Source organism: Heliangelus exortis, chromosome 16 (assembly GCF_036169615.1).
Source record: "Heliangelus exortis chromosome 16, bHelExo1.hap1, whole genome shotgun sequence".
Lineage (NCBI taxonomy): Eukaryota > Metazoa > Chordata > Aves > Apodiformes > Trochilidae > Heliangelus > Heliangelus exortis.
This window is the reverse complement of record NC_092437.1, coordinates 10,499,997-10,521,005: the sequence shown is the minus strand read 5'-3', so window position 1 is coordinate 10,521,005 and position 21,009 is coordinate 10,499,997. Positions and strand designations below refer to the sequence as shown.

The 21,009-nt window shown below is 50.7% G+C and overlaps 1 protein-coding gene across 4 annotated transcripts; it reads right to left on the bottom strand.

Annotated features, from left to right (window-relative positions):
* Positions 1–177: 177 nt before the first annotated feature.
* PKIG (cAMP-dependent protein kinase inhibitor gamma) lies at positions 178–16,477 on the bottom strand. 4 transcript variants are annotated; one of them, XM_071759657.1, is made up of 4 exons: positions 16,142–16,357; positions 10,758–10,822; positions 2,007–2,182; positions 178–1,109 (listed from the first exon to the last, which is right to left on the bottom strand). In XM_071759657.1, the coding sequence occupies exons 3-4, from the start codon at positions 2,155–2,157 to the stop codon at positions 1,030–1,032; spliced, it is 231 nt and encodes a 76-aa protein (XP_071615758.1). In that variant the 5' UTR covers positions 2,158–2,182; positions 10,758–10,822; positions 16,142–16,357; the 3' UTR covers positions 178–1,029. The 4 variants fall into 4 exon arrangements, with proteins under 4 accessions (XP_071615758.1, XP_071615756.1, XP_071615755.1 ...); XM_071759655.1 differs by lacking the exon at positions 178–1,109 and adding an exon at positions 1,510–1,632 and having other exon boundaries at positions 10,758–10,825; positions 16,146–16,477; XM_071759654.1 differs by lacking the exon at positions 178–1,109 and adding an exon at positions 1,510–1,632 and having other exon boundaries at positions 16,142–16,467.
* Positions 16,478–21,009: the final 4,532 nt, after the last annotated feature.

Sequence of the window (21,009 nt, the reverse complement as noted above, 5' to 3'; positions counted from 1 at the left end):
TAGCATTTTTGATGCTGGACTTGACACCTGCTTCCACCTGGGTGCTGCAAACCCATGGGGTTTCACAGATCCAAAGGGAAGGGACTTCCTTGTAATGCATCCCTGCATCTCCATGTTAGTGGCAGCTTCTGTGACCACCCTGCAGCTCCAACAGTTGAAAGAGGAAGAAGAAACATCTTCAGTACTTGAAGGCTGTGTTATTTATTCCAACAGCTTATATAGTTTTATCAAACCATCTTTAACACAAAACATGTCTCCTAAAAGACAGAATGGTGTGAGATTCAAGCAGAGATCATCTCAGCTAACAGCTTGCAAAGTTAAGCCTGAATTTCAACAGTCAAACCAGCAAAATCTTTCTCCCCTCCCCTTAACAATTTCTTAAAATGCTTAAACCCAAAGAAATGGATGCCTGTGGGCTGGTGCTGCTGGAGCTGCTGGTGGAGCTGGTCCACACAGAGGTGTCTGTGCTTTGGTCCTTTCCTGGTGCTAAGTGGCAGCAGCCACGTGTGCTTGGCATGAGGGCAGTGGGACCGCCCCGATCCCTGCCCAGCCTGACGAGGGGCCACAGGGACAGTCCAGAGACCAGGTCAGGTTTCAGATGTGGATGAGGGTGAAACTTAGAAAAAACAATAATCTAAATTTCTAATCTACAGAAACAGAATAAATAATAGTTTAAATTTGCAAAGGAGGAAGGTACCTTGGAGAGGAAAGTCAGATGTGTCTATTATTACTGAAATTGTATTTTCCCCTAAGGGAAAAATTGCAGCTAAGGCATCTTGAGAATGGCTCATACCACTACAACCATGGCAGTGTTGCTCTAAATCATCAGGGATGGGAGCAGGAGTCTTTTGGAGGTGCCAGTCCTTGCACAGCATCCTGTGGCTCTGTAAGCAAAAATGTTTGCAGCGGAGGCATTTGACAGACAACTTGCTGTTCCATGTTGGCTTTTCCCTGCTTATTCAACAGCAAATTCTTGTTTAATGTTTACAGCAAGGCCCCCCTCCTACCCACCCCACCCCCATTACACTGTCATGGGGAAGGGCTGCTTTCTTGCTTCTTTGGTCTTGCTTCAGGGTTGTTCTCAGAAGAAGTGGCATTTCCTTGGCTTTCTGCAGAAGGGAGGATTGGGAAGAAGCACAGTTACACTCTGCTGAGGGTATGAGGTCAGTAATTGCTGTATGTTGATTTTATTCAGATTGCCACCTGAAAGCTGGAAAGATTATTTGGTTTAAAAGTATTGGATCCTCCCTTCCCATTCTTTACACATCCGGTGATGGTGGGAGGGAGCCTCAGGTCAGGGATGTGCTCCAGGAATGTCTGCCCTACAGCATGGCAGCCACCTGTGTTTCCCTCAGTTAGAAAAGGTCTCATTTGGGATTATTATGCATAGATATGTGCTAGTGTAGACATGTTGGGGTAATGTGTTTTAAAGTATTTTTTATAGTTATAGATTGTAGGTTAGAGGTGTAGAAGAGAAAGGGCAAAGAATGGGTTTATTCCCTGCGATGGTGCTGTTAAGTTTTGTCATTTATTAAGGAAATCAGACTGTCTGGTTTGCTTGAGCTCTGAATGCAGGATTTATGCTGGTTGTAGTCAGCTGGTGGGCAGGGTGGTTCTGCTGCTGTGTTTGGGCTGCAGGGCAAGATTTGATTTTATAAAGCCAAAGATGTATCTGATGTGCAGTCTGCCCTGGGAAGGCTGCAGGTCGCTCTGTGGAACACCAGTGCCTTTACAAATCAGCTGAGCAAAGGGCCTCGTGCAGGGTTCATGTGCCAGAAACCCCAGGACCCTCCTGTTGTTTGCAAAATCCCCTCAGTCTGGGGAGTCCCCCGCCAGCTGAGCACCCACCAGCCTGAAGGCACTGACCAAGCAAGGGACGAGAGGTTCCTCCTCAGCACCCGTGCGATGCTCTCAGCGCACCCTGGTTCACTGCACCACCATTTCGTGCCTTTCCCTTCCTGCTTGGGTGCCAGGAGCTGGGCTGGTGGGTGTCAGCAGCAGCTCACCTGCTCCTTCAACAGCGAGGTCACCGAGGTCCTCAGACAGCTTCCGCATGCTGATGGTGGTTGCATCCCGCTCGATGTCGTGGACGGCGTTCCTCCTGCCAGCCCGGTCACAGGAGATGAAGTCAGTGTATGTGCTGGACTCTACCTCCATTGCATTTCTCTGTGCCTGCACAGCCCTGTGGAGAAAACACAGCTGTGAGGTCAAGGATGCACGGGCGAGCCTCAGGTCCTGGCTCCCTCTAGGTTAGGTTACTCTGTGGAGTTAAATTACAGTGTGAAAAAATAGATCCTGTAACTCTGCTCCGGTTCTTCTAGCAGGAGCTGCTGCAATCTCAGATATCAGCCCCGTCACGTGGAGTGGTGCGAGGGGTGACCCACAGTGCTGGGTAACCCACTGTTGCTGGGTGACCCACTGTGTTGGGTCACACATGCTGCCAGGTGACCCGACACAGGAGGGAAGGAAGAATCCATCCAAGCTGCCTTTCCAGCCCTTGTTCCACCTTCCCATTGCAGAGCAAGGCCAAGAAGCTGCTGGCCTCTCTCTCCTTTTGAGTCTCTGACCTCCTTTAGGAGCTGTGAGGCTGCTTGCAGAGCTGCTTGCTACAGAAAAAGCAGTACAGAAAAAGCCCTCCTTCCTCCTCAAAATACAAGGGGAGCTTTGAACAGCAGCCAAATTTGGCTGCCTGCACTGTGGGGGGGGGGAGGTTGGGTTGCTGATCAAACCTGAATTTGTGATGGGAAATAATCAGTGTCCCCTGGAAAGCCTGGGGAGCAGAGGTGTATTTATTTTTATAGGTGCAGGGCTTTGGATCAGGACTGGCTTCCACTGGCTGTCGGATGTCACTGAGAAAGTTGAGCTGACCTGCTGTGAGAGAAGTGCTTGTACTGTGAAAATCAGCCCTTCCATGAGGTCTTTTGATCCCTTCACTCCAGGGCCTGTGCCTGTGCCAAGCACAGAGTGGGAAGAAAGGCTCAGGGGGGCCACTCGTCACCCGCCAGCTCCACTGCAAGCCAGCTCTTAGCTCAGCCTGAGGAGTCCTTGTGCTGCTGGGTTTCCATTTTAGCTGAGAGTTTGACTTGCCAGCATTTGTGCAGAGTCCAGGGACCTCAGAAGTTCAGAGAATGTGTCGGAGGCATCTTTGCTGCTGGGCACATCCTGCCCTGGGAACCTCGTGCTCTTGGGTCCTGCTCCTTTTAACTCAGTTTAGCACTTAGTTTGGCTTTCTGTGTGGAAGTTAGAGATTAGTCATTGTTTTATCTGTGATTCTGCTCACAGTGAAAAAAATGCCCTTAGCTCTGGTGATGATGTCAATCCTTGAAGGAGGTCCTGATTAAAAATGCTGGCATCTAACGAAAAAAAAACCCCAACTTCTTGTCTTCACTTGCTTTTGTACCTTGGGGTTAATGTCCCACTGAGAAATTTGCTTAGCACATCCTGCTTAATATTTATCTTCCTACTAGGGAATTCTGCTGGCAGAGCACCAGCCTGGGCAGGAATCGCACTCCTCACTCTGTAATCCCCAGTGTTAAGGAAGTGGAAAGAAGATGCTGGCAGAGACCCAACAGCTAAGATAAAAGAGGTTAAACTCTCCCCATTCCTGAGCCTGCAGGGTGCAGTAACCTCAAAAGTTTTTGGTAGCCCCAGGGACTCCTGTCTTGGTGCTGATGCTAGCTCAGGGAGTGCTGACACCAGCTCACTGCTGGGACATGGGGCTCAGCCCACCCAGATGTCCCAGGAGAACCTGAACCTGCTTCTCACAATCCAGCAAATCCTTGCAAACATCCACCTCCTACCAGGGCTCAGCATCCATCTAATCCCTGGTAAATGAGCCCTAGGAAAAACTGCATCTATTGACCATAGAAGAGATCCCATCTGTTGTTTTTCCTCAGTTTTCCCTCCCACCTTTCCCAGCTTGCCCTTCCTGGGATGAGGTGCCTGCCCTGGATGCAGCAGGCTGGCTGACCTCAGTGAGCAAAATGCCTTTTCCATGGGACAGGATGAGCATCTATCATTCCTTGACATCTCCTCCTGACAGCTCATCAGATCCCGGAGGCTGCTGGCCAGATGTCACATGGATTTGGGAAGCTTCCCAAAGAGTGGTCCACACAAGCCCGGCTCCATCTCCCTATCCGTGAGGCCGGTCCAGAGGTAGTTTGTTCAGGAATCTTGCCCTTGCACCAGGAGCTGGAGCAGCTGGTTGGCAGGATGAAGCCCCCAAACTGGGCTCAGGAGCCGGCCAGCCCCCGGGTGCAGCATTTTCCCGGTATCCCCGATGTGGCTGCCAAGGGTGGATGTGCTCAGCTGTGGCAGCACAGTGCCAAGTGATGAAATGTCCCATCAGACGGGAAAAGGATGGAATCTCGATTAAAAACAGGCGAAGGAACCCAGTGTGCAGAGGCAAGGTCCTGCTCGTGTTTGGGTCCCGGCTGGATGGCCAGGAGATGGCGCGTGTGAATTAATTATTTTCCTTGGCCTGGAAGGCTCCGGCCTTTGGCTCTTCGAGCAAAAAGCTGGAGCAGGGCGGGTTTATGAGCAAAGCTTTTGAATTTACACAGCTCCTGGAGGATTTTCACAAGGCGGGCAGCTCTCAAAAGCCTCGCGGGCAGATCCCTCCCTGCTGGCAGAGCCACTCCAGCCTCTTGGCTGCTGGGAAGCTGTTGGACCAAGGAAGGGATGGAAGCAGTTGCTCCAATTTTTGATAGAAAAAACTGTTCTCTTTAAAGAGCATTTCCACCCAGGTGCAAAAATAATTTAGTGGGTTTTTAGTCAGTGGGAACCTCCTGTAACACCTGCCAGGGATACGAAAGAGGCACCTTCCCTCTTGCCCATGTCATTCAACTTGAAACTGCATCACTGTGGGTGGTCATTTAGTGGTGGCAGGGGGTGCAAAGTGGGGTACATCACCCACCAGCTCCCCACCTTAAGTTTTTCACTCTCCTGTGGGCCAGCAGGAGGGAATGCTGTGCCAGCTCCTGAGAGGCCTTGCAGGGATAAACCTGCAGCACACTGTGAAACTATTTCCATCTCTCTCTTTGCAGAGGTAATTTGACTTGTCCCCAGGGCCTCATTTCCTGTCTCCCTTCCCTCCTTGCTGCTGAGGGTCCCAGAGCAGTCCTTGTGTCCTCGGAGCAGCGTGCCAGCCCATGGGGACAGGGACAGGGCAGGGGATGCATGACGCAGTGACAAAGGCCATGGCTTGGGACCTGTTGCACACTCCTGAAAAGATTTCTGTGCTGCTTGGAGAGAGGCTGTGGGGACACAGTGCTGCCTGTCACAGGCAGCTGGCCACAAGCCAGAAAGCCCCTCACAAGCTGCCAGAGACACCAGGTGGGTCCCCAGAGCTGCCTCTGTGCCTCCCTGAAATAACCTGGATCTGCTAAACCTGCCACTTGGCCTGGGCTTATTTTTCTATAGTCTCTTGAGAGGGCTAAAATATCTGGAGCTGTGATAGTCTTGGCTTCACTGGTGTGGCTGTGGTTCCTGGAATGGTTTTGCTGTGAGGCCACAGCTGGGCTTGGTGGCATTTTCCAGGGATGTCACCCCACAGTGGAGGGAGCAGCTGGCTCTGTGCTGGGGGGCTGCAGCTGAACCACCAGGGCTGAGTCTGACCCATTTAGAAGGTGGATGTTAAGAAATTAAAGGCTTAAATGTTTTTAGGCAATTCTGCCTTTAGGTAGAAGAAACTGGGGCATTTCTTTTGGGTCAGCTCAGCAGCCTGCAGTTAATTCCCACGTACACCCTTGCTTGTTTCTCCACAGAGCAGATCCCAGGGATCATGAGCAAACAGTTACTGCAAATAAAACAGCAGTGGCAGAGAAATGTCCTGGGAATGCCATGGGCAGGTTAAACCCAACACAGTGCCCTGCAACCCAGCCAGCAGCCCAGGCTTTGCTCTGAGGGCTGGGATGGCAGTGACTGTCACACCCAGCCCTGGACTCCAGTGTCAAGGAAACCCTCCAAATGATACTGCATCTGTCCCTTGCCTAGGTTAAGCTGTAAGCTTTTTATGGCTGGAAGGGGCTATTTTTGGACTCGGTCCTGATGCTGGCCCTCAGCAGTCTGTGCTAAGCTCAGCTTCCCCTCTGCTGCCTGCTCAGCTCCTCCTTTCTGCTCCATTTCTCTCACCTCTTGCCCTCCTCAGCATCTTCCTCTCCACCTGACCCACCTGAGCAGCAAGTGCAAAGGGTCTTTGGGTCAGAGAAAGTCCTGGTGGTCTCTGCACGGTATCCAGGACACTTCTAGGCATAAGGCAGCTTAGTCCCCTGCTTAGATTGGGCTCCCTTAGGGCCTCCAGCATGGCTTAAACACAGCACGGGACTTCCCTGATTAACTGAGCCTGAACCATCTCCTGCTCCCAACCTACTTCAGAGATCTCCCTGTTCCTCAGGGGTGAGCAGGAGCGCTTTCTGTCCCCTGGGTCACCCAAGGAGGTGAGCCCTGCACCTCAGCCACCTCTGTGGCCACAGGAGGCAGCCCCAAGGGCAGGCACTGGGATGCAGGTCCCTGTGGCAGCAGCCCCATCAGACCAAGCTCCCAGGGTGCTGCTTCCCAGCCCCAGCCCCTTGATAGTGGCTGCTGGGACCAACATCTGTGGGTGCTGGGTGGAGGTGGCTCCCTGGTCCCACAGCCCAGACAGGGACATGGTCTGGTGTTCTCTTTTGCCTCCCTGATTTCTGGAGTCCTAAAGCCACGAAGCCAACCTAAACTTTGCTGTGTTTTTAGGGTGAAATTTCGAAGTTCTGCCAGGGAACAGGGATGCAACCCCTTCTGCTGCTCGAGCATCACATCTCCCCATTGCAGAGATCAGGGCATGAAGTGGTACAGTGGCCTTCAAGCTCTCTTCATCATGTAGTACCCTTTGCCCTTTCATTCCAAGGTACAGTGACTATTCTTAGACTCCTCCTGCTGGGGCCAGATCCATAACAACACTAAACAGGCTCAACCACTCTGCTGGGATTTTAAAATATTTACAGTGTAAGATGGTTTACTGAGGTGGGGAGCCTGGTATTGCACAGAGATGGCAGCACCACGATTTCTGTGCTCCCTGTGGGTCTGCTGTGAGGTTTCCTGCTGGGAGAGTCACATCCAGGGAGGAGGAAAAAAAAATCCCATAGGGCTGAAGCCAGCACTTGAGGTCAGGGGGTTTCCACCAACTGTCTGACAACTTCCAGCTGGAATTTCAGCAAATTTTCCACTGGCTCTTGTCTGAGAACACGCGGGGGGGTTGCACATCAAAGGAGGAAGGCTCTGTAATGGTGTTATTTGGGTTAGGTATTTTTAGACCTGTGCTCATGCCTCCAAGGTCTCGCTATTGCTCATGACCCCCCTGCAGCAAAACTTAGATCCGTGGCCAGAAGCTGAACTGAAGGTGCTGATGTCCTGTTGGGAGCAACTCCAGATGCAACAAGTGGTGGTAAGGCTGGTGACAGGGTCTGCACCAGGCACAAAGCTCCACTTCTTTCCTGATGGGTCTTCGTCCTCCAAAATGTGCTGGTCTTGTTGGCCAGAATGGATGTGCCCCAGACTTGGGAGCACCAAGGTTCCCAGCTGGGTGAGAAAACAGTCAGGAGCAGGGCAGCAGCCTGATCCCACCAGGGCACATGTGTCCATCTCATGTGCTGAGCAGATTCTTTCCAGGCAAGAATAGTGTGGAAAAGCCTCAGCACGCTTTGGCAGTGAAGAGATGTCAAGGTTGGGCATGGCATGTTGGTATTTTTGGAAGGATTTTGCTGGAGGATTCCTTGTAATAATGCTGCACCCTCTGGCTCTTGTGTGAAATACCACGAATTCAGTCAGCAGACATCAGCTTCTCCAGCCACTTACAGGCTTCTGTAGGACTTAGAGGGAAATTATAATTCATGTTGGAGAAGGGCAGATGCAGCAGGGGACTGAGGCTTGGTGGTCACAAACAGATCCCATCCTTTGCTTTGGTCTCGTTGTACAGATCACTGAATGCCTATCAAACTGGTAATTAATTGCTTAGCCCCAGGTTTAAGATTAGGCTGAGACTGGCTCCTTGAAAACTTCACAAACCTTGCATTTAGCTCTACCAAGCACCCCAAACTCCCTCTCCTCCCTCCTGGCCATCAGCTTGTCCCCCACTGCTGTGCCAAGCCACCTCTTGCTGCCCCACATCCTCCTGGCCACTGCCAGGCTCCCAGCTGATGTACAAGATGCTCCAGATGGATTTCAAAATGATGGCCAACCCCGGGCATCGGGAGTCCTGTCATGTGCTGCTGCAGTCCCCAGGGAGAGGGGAAGGCTTGGGGAGGAGTGTGGGTGGCAGGAGGGGATTGCTCAGCCCCACTAACACCTCCCTAGTATCAGGATGTGTGGGTGATGACAGGGGGAAGTTGCCTGTGCATTCATCCATCCATCCCTCTGTCTGCCAGGAGGGCAGCAGCCTGCACCCCCATGCCAGGAGTGGGCAGCACCCCTCCCCTCTGCCAGGCACCATGGGCGAGGGGTGCTGGGTGTCTGCTCGAAAAATCCTCCACCAGGAGTGGAATTAGAGCTTGCCTTGGCAACTGGGACCTGATGGAGCTCTCTGCTCCTCCCTCCCCTCAGCACCCAGCCTTGCCTGCTGCTTAAGCCTCTTCTGCAGCTTCTCACTAAGTTGATTAATGGAAATAATTGGTCTCTTTGTGCATCTGGAGACAGTTGCCGTGACAGCAGTTGTATTATTGTTTTGTTCCCAGGTCGAGCTTGTTTTTCACATCCCACAGCTTTGAGGTGCTAATAAATCAGGGCACTCTTGTTGCCCCCTGCCTCGGGAAGATGCACATCCCTCCCAGAGATGGGGTGGCAGAGCAGGAGGAGCCATACTTGGCTTTGCCAGCCCTAGGACATGGCAGGGGGTACCTTTCTCCCCCAGATTTCCACCCCCTCCAGCCAGGGTCACAGTGGGTGAACACGGCTCTCTACTGATTTGTCAACATACATCTACACAAACAAACCCAGGGACTGTGTGGAAGATCTGCTAATGCCTGAGCTTGCAAAGCAGATGAACCACAGATCAGACACTTTAAACCCTTCAGCTGCACAAGCCCCCCAGCTGCTGGTGCAGGCATGTTCACGGATTGTGCCTGCTTGGGATGTGCAGGCATCTTGGGCACGGGGGGGGGGGATTCCTTTGCAAAAGGGCTCCCCTTCAGATTCAGGTTCCCTGCCTTCCCCCCAACCATTCAGGAGAAGAGTCCCTGCTGGATTTCATGAAAAGCTGGAAACTCTTCAGTGGTCCCAGAGCTCTTCACACTGAGGCACTGACCTCTGAGTGAACATCAAGTACTCAAACCCCCCTTGAACTGAGCCCAGGGGTGCTCAAGCCCAGCACAACCCAACAGGTCTCAGGTTTTCCTAGGCAAGGAAAGTCAACTAAATGCAGAGGAGATGCAGCTGGGGCTATTTTCTAGCAGAGGTGCCCTTGTTGGGTATAAAAGGAAGGTGAAGCAATAGGAGGTCTTGATGCAATAGCTCTGTTTCTGGATGGAAGAAGGTGTTCTACAAGGACAGAGGTAAGCAAGAATGGTCTTTATTTTTATGCCTAGCATGAAAAAGAGTGGTTTTGTCCAGCTTTTATTTGTGATCTAAGGAGCTGAGCTCTGCTGCTATGCATGGCTAGGAAGGAGAGCTGAGCTTAGAAGTGTAACTATGCAGGTTTGGTTGCTGCTACCTGAGGAGGCTCTGCCTAGCACAGGGTGTGTGAAGCTGAGAGCAAGCTGCCTTGGCTCTGCCTTGTTCAGCCTTGCACAATCCCATAGGAACATCCATCATCCAAAGAGTCCTTTGGACTCAGGGTGGTGTAAGGGGTTGAGTGAAAACCCGTGGAACTCCCCAGGTGTGAAAGCCCTGGCAGCTCCAGCACGGCCTAAAAATAACCAGGGAAGCTCTTCAGAGTGTGGAACAAGGCTGATTAGCAAAGCCAGGCTTAGCTCTGCTCCCTGGAGCTGCCTGCCCTGTCCCCACCTGGGGCCCAGGAGAAAGCCACCAGCAGGACTTGGAGCCTGGGGAGATGGGGGCAGGGGAAAGATGTGTCTGAGAGCTGTGAAAAGGACTGTGTGGCAGGGATGTTGCTATTGGTGCTTTGCATACAAGAGAAAAGGAAAGTGTAGGAGGTAAAAACAGGCTGGCAGCAGAGGTGGCTGAGCTGAGCCCTTCTGGGTGGCTCCACAGCTTCTGTTGCCCACTAAAACTGGTAAAGCCTTTGTGCTGCCCTGCTGGGACCCTACCTGGGCAGGGGAAGTTTTGCTGGCCTGCACACCCCCTCCTCTGAGTGTTTGTGTGACAAAGTCTTTTGTACAGCTGTGTCAGGTGACAGCAGCTTCTGAGCCTTTCTGCAGGCAAGGAAATCTGTCTAAGTCACCAGGAATATGACAGTGTTCAAGACATGTCTGTGACATTACACTGGGGATGCTCGGTGAGCGTTACAAGTTCTAGCCTTGGAAAAGGGGAAGGATCTAATGAAATGAATTTCCAAGTGTTCCATTGTCCACTGAAATGCAGCCTGGGTGTAGGACACAGGGTGTGTCCACCATTCATGGCTATGAAGTCTGGAAAACACAGTAGGAGAATCACTGGGGCAAAATTGTTGGTATTTTTTTTGTCCTCAGCAGCTTTCTAGTATTTAGTAATTCAGAATACAGAAAAAGGTCAAATTACTCTATGAAAGAGGAAGAAAAAAGCCTCATTGCTGTTTATGTAACATCTCCCCACGTATAAATATTGTATCAGTCCACAGTGTGAATCCCTACCTGAGTTAGTTGACTTTCCTTCTAGACATGACTTCAAACAAGCTTCATACACAGCAGGGCAGTGGCTTCTGGGGAAGAAAAAGAAAATAAATGTAAGGAAATATGATCTGTGCCTTTGTTGGCAAGCAGAAAACTCAGCTGCTTTTTCCACTGCCTGTGAAGAGGACAGCAAAGGGGATAGCAAAGGGGGGGTCTGGCAGGGCTCTGCCCAGCTGTGTGTTTGGCTCCTTTTTGGGAGGGTTTGTGCTAATGGATATTGGGCTTCTTGTGTGTAAATGTTAGGGAAGTCCAGCCATGAGCCTGGCCCCACAGATCAGTTATCTTTTGTTTTACTTCTCCTTTCACTGCCCTCCCATGCACGTGCTGGGGGGAACCAGAGCCACTCACTTCCCCAACCTGCACCACGGGGATACCCAGGGGCTTCCTTGAGGATATAAATTGATATTGGTTTGTAGTTCCCCTGCAATTTAAAGAAGTGAAACTTCCATATCAGCTCTGCTGAGGCAAAAAGGGGATTTTTGATCTGGTACTTTTAGTTGCCTTGTTGGGTCTGTCTCCTGCTCCTGGGGTCCCTGCAGTCTGGGCACAGCTGTGCCTTCTCCTGCTGTCCCCAAGTCCCACTCAAAGACATTTCCTTTGTGGCCTTAACATCTGTGGGTGCATTGCAATCTCCTGACCTGCAGAGCCCAGCCAACAAGACACTTGCTTATTTTAGCAGCTGTTTCAGCTTTCAAACTTTTTGGAACGTTACGGACTGTTTGTTTTTTGGTTTTTTTTTTCATTTTGTCCCAGGGACAAACATTAGCAAAGCAGAAAGCAAGAGATGAACCCTTTAACCATATAAGCAGTAGCTCATCAGCAATTCCTCCATCTGGCCCATCTGGATTGACTACCACTCTGCAACTGTTCCCCAGCATTTTCCAAGCTGGGATAGATCTACAGTCTTGCTCTTTGTTTTTTTGACCCACTTTTCAAACTCTCTAGTAGTTGGAGCTGAGTGCTTGCTGCTCTGGCCCTGCTTCAAGGACAGGGCACTTGCTGCCTCTGTGTGTCACTGTGCTCATCTGTTAAAGGGAGCTATTAATACTCCTTCCCCTTGCTGGATGCTTCAAATATTTGTAAAGCTCTTTCAGATCTGCAGATGACAGGCTTACAGAAATGGAAAATGCTAATTATGATCATGACAGTAGCCAAACAAAGACATGGGGGTTTAACAATATGCTTTTGTTAGTGTTTACCCCTTTTACAGTGAAGTCCTTGCTGGAAACACTGGAACGGAAAAGCAACAGTATTCCCACAACTCTGGGAATATCCATCACCCTTTTGGGGCACCAAGGAGGAGGCAAACAAAAGCAGGAAGGAAGAAAGCCAGCTTTGGAAATCCATAAGTCTTTTTATTTTCCTTCTTTGCCTTCCTGCCTCACATGTTTTGCAGCACCAAGCAGTTAAACCTCCAGCACTTCAGATGTCTTGCAAAGTGCCTTAAAATACACGGCCCTCCGCCAAGAGAGGCTTAAAGCAAATCAGAGCAATGATCCTCCTGACTAGAAGTTATCACTGAGCAGCCCTGTTCCTTATGGGATGTGGGGGGAAAACCCCATTGTATCTCAAAAAACCCCCAAACCAAACCAAAAAAGCTGATTTTGGAGACAGAGATTCTTCAGTGCTTGGTACTGGCAATCCAGCCCTGCAGCCCTGGCTTGATGTTCCTCCCCACAGCCCTAACCTGGGGATCTGGGGTCTGCAAATCTGAAGCCAGTCCCCTTGCTCCATCCTCAAAGGCTCATCCAGCCCTGCTACTCCCAGGGTGATGGGCAGAGCTTGAAGGGCCCCCTGCACCAGGGCCAGGCAATAGCCCACATAGGGAGCTGGATTAGTCCATGCAGTGTGACTAAGAACGAGCTAGAGTAACATTTTAAAGAACAGTCTGCACTTCTTCATCTGATCCTATGTCCCGTCAAGGTATGCCAGATTATTTTGGGATAATCTGTAGAACTGTCCATTGGATAGCTAAACAGCCATTCCCCATCAGGAACGAATTACAAGGGCATCCAGGTGATGCATGTATTTGGGGTTCAGGTCCCCTTAGTCATTTTCAGCTGTTACCCAACAGGAACAAGCACACAAAATCAGTGCTCTCAGCATTACTTCAAAACGAATATGTGGTCCAAAAAAAAAAAAAAACAAAACAAAAAAACAAAAAAACCCAGAATGCTTTTGGGGAGGATTCAACATGATTCTACACAACAGCTGAGAGGGTGCTGCTTTTGATCCAGACAGGAAATCTTTCCTGGTTTCAAGCAAGGTGATGGCAGCAGAGAGAAGGTCGTTCTTGTGTCTCTTGACTCCTGGGTAAACAACAGGCTGCATTCATCACTGATGGCAACAGAAGCCTGGTCCTCCCAGAGCTGCCTGCAGACTGCCTGCCTTAGTGGGAGCCCTGGCCCAGCAGCAGCTGGCACCCTGGTACCAGAGGGGCAAGAAAACTTGCAATTGTAGTGGAATGTTTTTCATGAGGCACTAATTACTCTGAACCCGGAGGATTTATAATCCTTAAAATGCAATATCCTCTTAATCATCCCCAGGATTGTTTTGTTACCCAGATAACTACCTGATAGCCATTAAAACGCCTCTGAGCTCTTTGTTCCAGCGGTGTCTCGTGGCAATGAGCACCAGGGATTAATTACACTTTGTGGAAACGGTAATTCCAGTAAATTGGATGACGCTCCCATGGGGATATGTTTGGCTTGTTACATCACTGCAGGTACTAACAAATGCTGGCGTTTTGGTGCTTGTCAGCGAGTTCCCGAGGCAGCAGCTTGTGCTCAGCAAGGTGCCTGCAGGCAGTAGGTGAGGAGGAGCCATGCAAAGAGCCACTCTGGGGCTGCGCTGGGAAGGAAATGTTTGGGAGCTCGCAGTGAAAACCAGGAATGAGTGGTGTAAGGTGTAAACCCCTGCAGGCTGGAAGGGAGTGAGTTTTGAAACAGAGGAAGGTGTGGTTCATAGTCCAGGCGCTGTTCTGCACACTTCAGCTGGGTCCTGCAGAGATGCCTTGGCCTCTCCAGGTGCCATGGTGAAGAATTGGGGACAAAGTCCATGCAAGAGCTGAGCCTTCCCTTCTCATGGGTTGGTGATGGAAAGCCTGGGGCTCAGCTCCTCTTATGACTTGGCTTTTTCTAGCTGTGGGCTAGAGACAACTAAAGCATGGGGGTTGTTTTTCCCTTTCATCCTTTCTAAATTGGTTACTGTGATGGAAAATTTGTTATCTGTATCAGCCCATATACACAGCTTTGGTGACACTAAGGAAACTCTCAGAGTGTGGAGAAACAATTGCATCCCAGCTTTGAATGTGAAAATGGGAGAGGAATAGGAAGGCAAACAGAAACTTGGGCTGAAGCTTCTGCTATTCCTTATGGACTTGCAGATTCATCTCTGACTCTGCCACAGGCCTTGTATGAGCCCAGAAACATCAACTGCTTTGTGTATAACCCCTGCAAAACAGGAATAATGCTGGTGTTTGGTTACCCAGACAGGCTGGGGGGATTTAAGCACAGCAGTATGTTGAGGGCATTGGCTCTGAAATGTGGGAGATGAGGAAATGTGAGTGACTTGGGAAACGTTTTCCAGAGGTATTGGGGTGTATTGGTGGTGGTGTAGGTTGTATGCTTGTGGTTATTGCTCTGAGTAGGCTCATAAGTAGGCATACTTCTCTTTGGAGTAAGAGGATAAGGGACATAGAAAAACTCTGCATTCTAGCTCACTGTGTGCCTGTACTCATCAGAAATGCCACCCAGAGAAAAAAAAGAAACAACACCTCATTGTTTTTACAATGAGTAAGAGGCCAGTGAGTACAGAAATACCTGATGGATGGAAGATGCTATGAACAGTCTTGGGTTTTCATCTCTCCATGACCAAACTACCTACACTGGGAGCCCATGTGCCCATTATGGTCTCCAGTTCTTTAAGGCACTACTTTGTCTGCACTCTCTGGAAATAGTGACATGGAGGATTCATATGCCCATGAGGAGCTTGGTCTGAAGGACTCAATGCACTGCTCTGTGCTCAAGGTACATCAGGCATGACGGGTGCATCTGTGTTTGTAAGTGACCATTTAGCCTACATTTGCACCATGAATGAATCCAGCCTTTGGGGAGCCCTTCACACACCCTCCTTTCCCAAATGCCATCCTTCACAAGAGCTGAAATGGGGCAATTTTTCAGTTGGGTCACCACACATTATCATGGTGGCCCTTTCCAGCCAAGAGTCTCAGAAGCCAAGGAGTGTCATGCAGCTGCCCAAGCCAAGCACAGTGACCTTGTCACAAGCAAAGAGCCTGAAGCCTGAGAGGCTGCAGCCATCTGAGAGAGACCACCCAGCCAAGCCACCCCCAGCTCCATGAATCTCCTATCACCCTTGCACTGTGTGTCCTCCTAGTTTGTGCCACCAGCCCAGCCACACAGGGCATTGCTTCTGGGTTCACAGCTATGCTTGCCTCTTGCTCTGTGGACCCATTTACCCCTTCCACACAAAGAGAAACATCTTCCAAATAGCCCTTTGAGGCCGAGGCATTACATGCATGTGAAAGCTCACCACCAGGGCTTGCTACCAGCTGCTGGGGGGAATCCAGGGAGGTGAGAAAGACACACAGCTCCAAGGTGGAGGAATTTGCAAAGAAAGCCTCCTGAGAATACCACCACACAGCAAATTCTTTTTTTATCACAACTCTTTGCCTTTTAAAACATTTGCCTGGAAAGCTGGATGCCAGGGAGTCTCCAAGCCCTCCCACACGCTCCGCGAAGCCCTGGCCCGTGGCTGGAAGCAGAGCCCGGAGCAGCTCCTGACAGTCCTGGGGACGATTCCCACCGCAGGCACTGAGTGTGCTGGGCGCCTGTCCCGCGGGCTGGAAGCTCTTCCCACGCGAGCACAGAGCCACGCTGATGCTCTAAGGGATTCCCTCCAGCGAGTTGCTTGGAGTAAATGAACACATGGCAGAAATGAGGCCAGAAATCCCCACGGCGGTCACCGATCCGCGGTCCTTTGAGATTTCAACCCCCTGAGCCTGTTCGCCCTGCCACCCCTTCGGCAAGTCCTTAATTCCATTATATTCCAAGTGAACCATCAGTCTCCTCCCTGCCATCAGCCTCCAAGCAGCTTCTCCCAGCAAGCAGAAAAACCGGGATGCAGCTTAGCTTTGCAGCACTCGCGTTGTGGGCAGCAAAGAAGAAAAAAAAATAATAATAATCTCGCTGTTCCCAGTCGGTGAGGGAGACGTTCACTGTGCCTCCGAACACATCACCCCCCCCCCGCCGCCGTGTGGCCACCGGGTCTCCTGGCCACCAGCCACCCCAGCCCGTCCCGGGCCCGCAGCAGCCCCCAGCCCGTACTTACAGCCCCTCCGGCTCGAATTCCAGGTTCGGCGGTCCCGCTGGCGGGGCAGGGCTGGAATCTGGACCGCAGCCACCCGGGGTCCCTGCCCGGGGTGCCCGGCAGCCAAAGCCGCCCGGGGAGCCGCAGCCAGGTTCAGACTCGCAGTTTCCTTGTGCCTGGGAGCCGCTAAATGAAGTTGCACTTCTGGGGCCGAGGGGCGTGTTCTCCTCCCCTCCCGAGTCAGTCCCTGCCCGCTGTAATCCAATGCTCATCCCGATGATGTCAAACTCGGCTCCTACCTTACCCTCGGCGGGAGGGATCCGCTTCCTTTTCGCAGCGATCTCTCTTCAGCTTCGCCGTGTAACCTCATCTCCCGGGAGCTGCCTGTGCCCCAGCACCCTTCCCTCCATGCGGGTCTTGGTGCTGGGTGCTTCCCCAGCCCGCTGCTCCCCAGGTTTCTCTTGCGCCGTGCTCGTATTCACGTCCCAGCTGTGTCCCACCATCCATCCTCTACATCCTGGCCGAAGGGGCCATCACACCTCACCTAAAGCCTCAGATATTTTACCAGGTGTAACACCAGGGAAGTGCCTCCCAGGGAAAAAAAAAAAATAAAAAAAAATCACTGTTTTTACTGTGCCTTTTGCTCTGCAGACTGCTACAGAGTAAAATCCAATTGGGCTTCCTCTTATCTGCCCCAGGGTGCCAGCCTCATATGGGGAACAAGAATAGATGGTGACAGCAGCAGGAGTTAAGGGGGGAGAAGATGCTCAAGGCAAGGCAACACCTTGTGTCAAGCACATACCTGCTGTGAAGCACAACCCGGGAGCTCTCAGCAAGCATGGGGCCACCCCTGGAGAAGAGGAAGTTTTGGCTGTTCTTGTCACCCCAGGGGCCCAGGAACAACACCTTCTGTGTCACATCAGCCTTTGAGATGGGTCACTGAAGCCAAAAAAACAAGGTGGTTCCAGTGCAGGGGTCCCAGCCTTCCTCCCAGCCCAAGCTCCTGCAAAGCCCCACCAGTGTGGTGAGAAGGTGTGCAAGCACATGAGGGTGTGGATATTGCTGTCTTCTCCTGACAGGAGACTCAGGAGCCTGAGTGCCCAGACTGGAACAGGATTTGTTAGAGCTAATTGCTTTGCTGAGAGAGTGGAAGACTCACCCCACACCTGCTGTAGGGACACTCTGGTCCTCAGCCTTGTAAGGAGGAGGAGAAGTGACACAACTCAACTGGAGAGCAATGCAGGTGTTTGCCAGGGACCAGATCCAGCAACTGCTCAGGCTAGGTGAGCTTTTCTTTCATGTTGTGTGCAAAATGAGCTGTATGAGCCTGGAGGACTTGGCTCTCCCACGCTTCCATCTTGCTGAGCACCAGGAAGATGAAGAAGCTGCCATCCCGCAGCTCTCCTGTGACAGGCCCTGGAGCCATTCAGTGCTGGCCAGGAGCATTAACTTCTCTCACCCCAGGACTTAACTTCCCAGCTGGATCCATTCCACCTCTGCTGGCCTTGCCTCCTCCAGCCAGAATCTGCCTGAGTTCATCCAAAAAATTGCCATGTTCTGTCATAGGTACCCACACCCCTGCCATCACACATGGGAAGAGATAAAAACACCAACAAAAGCAAGAGGCGGTGTAGAAAACACCCTGATGACAACATGGAGGTCTGGAGCAAGGGGAATGGGCTTTTGGCAATGCAAAATGTACCCGTGCTCAGTGCCTTCTCAAACTGACCTCATGTAGCTCTGCCTCCTGATTCAAGTCTGGTTTATTTCAAAACCAGCCCTGAGAAGTCACTTTAATTTCCTGAGATGTATCACTTGGCAGAAAGTCATCTCTCTCTCCAGTGCTTTTGAGTCAGATGTTACTGCTTATCCTAAAGTAGCTGTAGGGATGCACCCCAAAGCCCTGCCTGTCTTCATGAGATGTGACAGAGGGAGGAGGTTTCTGCCACACTGTGCCCAGGGACCTGCACAGCCCCTGTGGATGCCCACATCAGCCTGGCCAGGGCTGCACTTTTCTCTCTGTTTCAGCACACAAGCACTCCAGGAGGCCATGGCTTGGTACTATTAATTGGACCGTGGGGTTTGAGGGGAAAGTCTGGTAAGGATGCAAATGTTGCAGCAGCAGCAGCAACCCAGGCATTTTCTTTGTAGCCTGTGGCCAGCAGCGTTACAGCACAGGTAATGTCTAGCAGTGGTATTATCAAAGCACTTCAGAAAGCCAGGAGTACAATATATATACTTATTTTAAAATAAGATTTGCCTTGTCTTACTAAAACATACCAGTCCTGCTTGTCCAGTCCTGGGAAAAAAACCCCAAAGTATCAGAGTCCATCAATCCCTGCACACACTTGTGTGTCCTAACAGTGACTTTCTCATCCAAGACTATCCTCTACAAGCAACAGTCAAATGTTTTCTATCAAAACTCTTTTTAAGTAGAAAAATGTAGCTCTGGATTTTCTGTAGAACAGCCTCTAGTGGTTGTGTCTACTCTTCCATGGCTTCTACCTGACTCTGCTTGTCTTTGGGGAGGTTTTTGCTTCCTGTTTTATCCATCTGCTTTATGCTGTGCTGTCAGCCAAGAGGTTTGGCTCTGCTTTGGTGGCTGCTGGTGGTGGCCATGGGCTTGGTCTATAGGGAATTGTAGGGATTCTTCTCATCTCTGTGTTGCAGAATGGGATGTGGAAAGCAGGGAGGGACTGATCCTGTGGTGTCCTGCAGCCCATGTTGTGGGGGCCACCTCCTCTGCCCTGGTGCAGCACAGAAAGACAGATGCATCCTTGCTCTGGGAAGAGCAAGAAGCTCTTGACTGTCAACCTGTAGCTGGAGGAGGGACAAAGCCAGAGCATCCTTCTCAGGCAAGTGTCAAAATGGGGTGAGAGTATCCCCAAGGGTGTTAACACAAAGAAACCCACCCCAGGAGCAGCTGCAGTGCTGCCAGCAGGAAGATCCACTGGCACAAAGGACTCTCTGACAAGCTCCAAAGCCCAAGAAGACAAATTGTCTCTTCAGAAGGCTCTAATCTGCCTCTGACCTGAATATTTTTTTCATCCTGAGCCCTGTTTCCCTCAGAAGTTGGTGCTGCCAAGGTTAGAGCAGGGCTGCAATAGTTCTCTGATGCAGCATGAAGCCTCCTGACACAAGAGTAGCTTCCCACTGCATTTCCCAGGCATTGAGCTCTCTGTGTCACTTGATGTCATCAGGATTGCAAGGAAATGAGGAATGGCACAAGCTACTCATGGAAAAAATGTGACAACTTGATTTTTGGTTTTTTTCAGACTTCCTCCCCCAAAATAAACACTCTAAGTAAACTTTTGATCATAAAAAAACAACAAACAAACCCAAAATACAGAACATATTCTAATGGTCTGCTGGGCTCTCCAAGGAAAGCGTGGATGCCCTAAGCCATCAGCTAACACTTGAAGAATCCTGAGAAGCAGAGAAAGCAACAGGTAAAAGCAGCTTTAGTGACAAGGCACTCTTTTTGATGTCAAAGAAAGGGCACAGGTTGCTGTTGAGAGGGGAAGAGAAAGTGGGTGTCAGGATGTTTGGACCCATTTTTTTTTATAGACCTTGCCCATCCAGCAAGGCTCATCAACAAGTGAAAGTCAAAAAGAGCTCATAATGAGGCTAAACTCATTAGCAAGCCCCTTCCAGGGTCACCTTTAGGAGCAGGCAGGGGCTAAGAGGAGCCCCTCTCAGGGCTGGAACCAGAGGGACAGACCCCGTGGCTGCTGGCACGGTGGCTCCTGGTGGGGCTGACATGCCAGCAGGGCTGAGAGTGCTCATAAAACTGTTTACTTTGAGCCAGAGCTATTTTTAGCTCCAGTAATCTGTGCAGAGATGATAAAGCTTTTCATTACAAAGTGAGTGGCTGTGCTTTGCTTCTGGGCAATTTCACTCCATGAGCTTGTCCCTTCCCCCTTCCCAGCCACTGCTCCCTGGGGACCTTATCTCCTCTGTTTGTTGGGCCAAACACCTCAAGGTTTGTCCTGGATAGATTGGTTGGAGTCTCAGCCCTAACTTACTTTTTTTCCCTAGGGAACACACTCGGTTTGGAAAATAAATGAACTGTTTTTTAATAGTTTCTGAAGTCAGGTTCAAAGCTTTTGCTGAAAACTGATCCTAGAGCTGCACCTGCTCATCTTTCATTTCTGCAAAATTCCTTCTGTCCAAAGGCTCTTGCAAAATAAGTCACTTGCTGGTTACCTCTCTGCAGCTGTGACAAACACAAACAGGTCTCAAACTCCGATCTCCTGGCAAGTCAGTCAGTGCCAGCACTGTCCCATGCTATATTTTACCCAGAGGGTCCCAAAGCCCATTGCAAACTCCCTCAGACCCTCCAGATAAGAAGCACTTTACCTGCTGCTGATAGGAGAAAGCGCGGCAGCTGCCTGGCGGCACAAAGCCTACAAACCAGGCGTGAATCCTGCTTGGTCAGGGATTTGTTTGTCTAAAGGAATCCAGAAGCTTCTTCAGTGTAAACCCACAAAGGTCACATATCCAGCATGTGCTTTACCAGACAATGATCCCACTGGCAGAAGCTTTCTTGTTTGGGACACTGGGTGTGAACAGCAACTTCTCTGTTGGCTCAGGGATGTGTTCAGGCAGGGGAGGAATATGCAAGGATGAAATAGATTCATTCTGCTTGCTAAGATGGGTCAGATACACAGGAAGAGCTAAAAAATGGTTGTCAGGATGAGAAGGTGCACCAGGAGAGGTTTTGCTGATGCTGGTGGCCACTGACTGCACAGCTCTTGCTGGCAGGGAAGCGAGAGGTCCCTGAAGTCTGCACTCAGGTATTCCTTCCCTTTTTCCTGCTGTTTCTGCTAGATGGGTGAGTTGGAGGGAAAGAAGTAGCAGCCTGGGTTGGAAGTTGTGTTTCTCC